Here is a 3,986-nt window from a genome sequence, read left to right as displayed (position 1 = left end):
TATATATATATATATATTCGGATGTTGGTGTACTTTGGTGACAGATTTTCACAATTCACACAACATTCAGCCTTGATAATGGATGCAGAATGCATTCGAAACGCGTCGGCCAACTCATCACTAGCTACAACTTTTACCCGTTGTTTTAACAACGTTAAGACGGCTTATCGACTTCTTGAGAAGAATTCTAAGAAGAAAGTAAACCTACAGACATCGGTCTTGTTTAACAAAATCTGCCTAAATATATATATGTGTGTGTGTATATCAGTTATGCAATTAACAAAGGCTAACGTTACAAGCTGCTGTTAATAAGGAATCAGTTTCTGTATTACTGCTTTGTAACGAGTGAAAATTACATTTTGTGAAAATAATAAAAGTAGGTGTATTAAAGTTTAATAAATATTTTGGGATAAATTTATTTGAGTTTTAAAATCATTGTAATTTATTATTTAGTTTGTTTTTTTTTCCTTTGCTAAATAAAATATCTAGTTTTGTTTGTTTTTCTTTTGTTCAACTGAAATAGGGAGTGCCTTTTCCTAGCCAAGAAACCAATGCTATTGATGTAGTTATTCAATTTGCTATTCATCGCTTTGGGTTTATGCCCGAAAATATCATGATCTATGCCTGGTCTATAGGTGGGTTTCCTGCCTCTTGGGCAGCAATGAATTATCCAGATATCAAGGGTTTGGTAAGTACATTAATAAACTTAGTTTTGAGTTTCCAAAGTACAGTCTTCATATTAAACCCAGAACCAATTTCACACCACTTGTTTTGTAAACTAAATGTTTTCAGCTGTGCAAGACCATATCTCTGTAACTGTAATGATAACATGTATTAAGATTATACATTTTTATACAAAAGTGGGAAAAAGAGTATTAAGGGGGGGGGGTTTGTTTGTGATTAAGTAGTACTAAGCAATAATTGCTATTTTCATTGACTAATATGTATATGCCACTTGTTGGGCCAATCTCGGTGGCTGATGTGCTGGACTGTGGAACTGAGGTTCTATGGTTCACCAACCACAGCTTGGTAGTTGATGTGCTAGACTGTGGAACTGAGGTTCTATGGTTCACCAACCACAGCTTGGTGGCTGATGTGCTGGACTGTGGAACTGAGGTTCTATGGTTCACCAACCACAGCTCAGTGCCTGATGTGCTGGACTGTGGAACTGAGGTTCTAATGTTCACCAACCACAGCTCGGTGGTTGATGTGATGCGCTGTGGAATTGAGGTTCTGTGCTTCACGTCCTGTAAATGGAAAGAAAAAGCTGTGCACTTTGGGCCCCATTAGTGTGTTATAAGAGTGATTGTCAAATCCCATTATTCATTCTGACAAGTTGTAACTTGAAGCCTTCCATTTAGTCCAGAGGTACCCAATGTGCAGCCTTTCCTAAAAAACATCAATGCATGTTGAATATGGCCCACCTTATTCAACCTGTGTTCAGTATCGACATTCACGAATGAAAAAGGAGAATTTGTGACTGAGCTTTCTGGTAATGACTGGTTGTGGGTTCTTGCAAGACTCACAGACTTAGCAGAACAGTTAAACATCTTAAATAAGAAGCTTAAAGGGATGAGAATACTAACAAATGATGTGTATAGTGAAGTTAAAGCTTTAAACTGAAACTGTTCAAGCAACAGCTAGAGAAGTGCTCAGTGCAACATTTTGTCTAGTACACCAAACTATAGATCCTTATGAAACACATCATTAATCAATTAGGTGTGCCAAGATTAACTTCAGTGAGAGATTTTCTGATTTCTCTGCACATTCAAAAAAGACATTCATTTTGTTCAAAAACCCTTTTGCAGTGGATTTAAATGATGTAAAAATAAATGTACAATTGGAAAGAATCAAACTGGAATGCAGTACTGTGTTGAAAGACAAATTCACTGAAGATAATTCAGAGGGTTTTTTTATAAGTTTGTATCCGTTAAACAATTCCCTGGTCTCTTGAAACTTGCTTGGTGATTTGTATATATATGTTCAGAAGCACTTATACCTGCGAAGCAACGTTTTCAAAGATAAAGTATTTTTTAAGCCCACGTGACAAATGCATGTCTCCATGCAGTAATTATCTTTGGTGTAGCCAAGCTTACACCTAACTTTGACATGCTCTAAGTAGACAGGAAAGCACAGATGTTCCACTGAATTGGTAAGTACTAACTTTTTATCACTGATCCGCAAATGTAAAACATGTAAGTGATGTGGTCAACATGTACCCCTGGGCTAGTTTATCACTTCAAAAGTAACAATGGCTAGCTCAGATAGTCCTTGTGTAGCTCTGTGCAAAATTATACAAACAAATATACCACTCTCTATACAGTACATGTGATAAACTCTTTCTTTAAGCTCCTTAAGTACATATTGAAAAGCAATCCTAACTTATTTATTTCCAGCCAACTTGTCATTATTGATTTAATTTGTATGTGGATAAGCCATAAAAATTTTCATGTTGTGTTGATTTTGAGTGAGAAGAATTCTTAAGTTCAAAGTTTTTAACTACAACTCTCTCTCTCTCTCTCAGTGTTTAATTTGTCAAGGAGTAAATCATTAAATATGTAAAATAGAACATCTGATTTTTCTCTTCTTTATACTTCCAGATACTGGATGCTACATTTGATGACATACTTCCCTTAGCCAAAGCCAGAATGCCACCTAGTTGGGGTGAGTTAGGAAACAAAAGTTCAAATGTTTCGTTTTATTTTCACCAATAACATCCACTAGTTTAACAGAGATATTTTACTAAATTTTGTCTTTTGGAGTAAGGTATCAACTTGTTAGTTGGTTTAATTTTTATAGTAATAGATACTTAAAACTTATATTTCTTTGGATTGTTTTCTTTAAAATCAGTTCAGTTTTAGTTGAAAAATAATTTTTTAACTTACCTGATTCATTACAGAAGACTGTTTTGTACCACATGTTAGAAAGCTACTCCTATTACACAATCCTGTGAATTTAAACTTCATAAAAGTTGTTTTAGTTTTAATAACTGATTTTCCATAATTCAGCTATGCAGATTTTGAAAAATAATATTAATTTTTTTCTATCACGTAAGGATTTTTTACAAATTGAGAAGAAAACAAACTCTTACTTAGATCAAATTATCATTTCGTTTACAACAATGAACAATTATTATTATTATTATTGTTAACGAAAATACAACAAACAAACTGAAGAAAATGGAAGAATATTGATGTCCTGATTTTTTTTTGTTGTTGTTAAATCTACATATTTTAGTCTCAAAACTACATATTGTGGTCTTTGTTTTATGTATTGCATTATGACGTTTTGTGAGGAATCTGTATGTGATTGATAAAAATAGATGTCATTTTCGGATTCGACATACAGGAATTACTGTCGAACATGTAAAAATTTCAAGACAATAAAACCATTGTAGGCCCATGTTATCTATGTAAAAAAAAACATTGATGGCTTAGCAGTAAGTCTGAAGGCTTATAATGCTAAAAATCAGGTTTTGATACCTGCGGTGGCAGGGAACGACAGGTCATTGTTTAACCTGATGCCTAACAAACGAACAAAAACTCTTCAAAAATTTATTTTGTTTAATAACGAGCTAAATAAAAAAATCAAGAATATATAATAACAAATATAAATATTGTGCTGAGGAAAGCTTTAGCATTTTAATGTTTTAATAAAATTTAACTACAATTTATCAGTGTCTGTGCTTATATTTTTATTGTTATTTACAGGTCCATTAGTTGGAAGAACAATTAGGAACTACATGAACTTAAATAATGCAGAACAGGTTATCAGGTTAGTGAAAAATGAGTAGTAGTCCAGAAGGAGTTTATTCCACACTTCTTTCACAAAGGAGGAAGGGTACTTCCTACTATGTTTATACTTCCCTTAGAGAGGGTAACTTTTTCCTGTGTCAGATAACTCACAAGAAGGTAAAAGAATAGGTTCACACTTCTCATGAACATTCCAGTTCTTATAAAGAAATGAGGGTTGTTTCTGGTAAAAAA

General features: G+C 33.4%; 1 protein-coding gene across 1 annotated transcript in view; it reads left to right on the top strand.

Moving 5' to 3' along the window:
* Positions 1 to 3,986, top strand: part of LOC106456986 (protein ABHD16A-like) — a 35,435-nt gene that overhangs the window by 18,755 nt on the left and 12,694 nt on the right. Inside the window, exons 11-13 of the mRNA XM_022382795.1 lie at positions 524 to 688; positions 2,601 to 2,664; positions 3,711 to 3,774. Coding sequence (XP_022238503.1) covers positions 524 to 688; positions 2,601 to 2,664; positions 3,711 to 3,774 — 293 coding nt within the window. The remainder of the gene's footprint in view (positions 1 to 523; positions 689 to 2,600; positions 2,665 to 3,710; positions 3,775 to 3,986) is intronic.

This window comes from Limulus polyphemus, unplaced genomic scaffold (assembly GCF_000517525.1).
Source record: "Limulus polyphemus unplaced genomic scaffold, Limulus_polyphemus-2.1.2 Scaffold278, whole genome shotgun sequence".
Taxonomy (NCBI): Eukaryota; Metazoa; Arthropoda; class Merostomata; order Xiphosura; family Limulidae; genus Limulus; species Limulus polyphemus.
The sequence above is the reverse complement of the archived record's forward strand: the minus strand, read 5'-3'. Positions and strand labels throughout refer to the sequence as shown.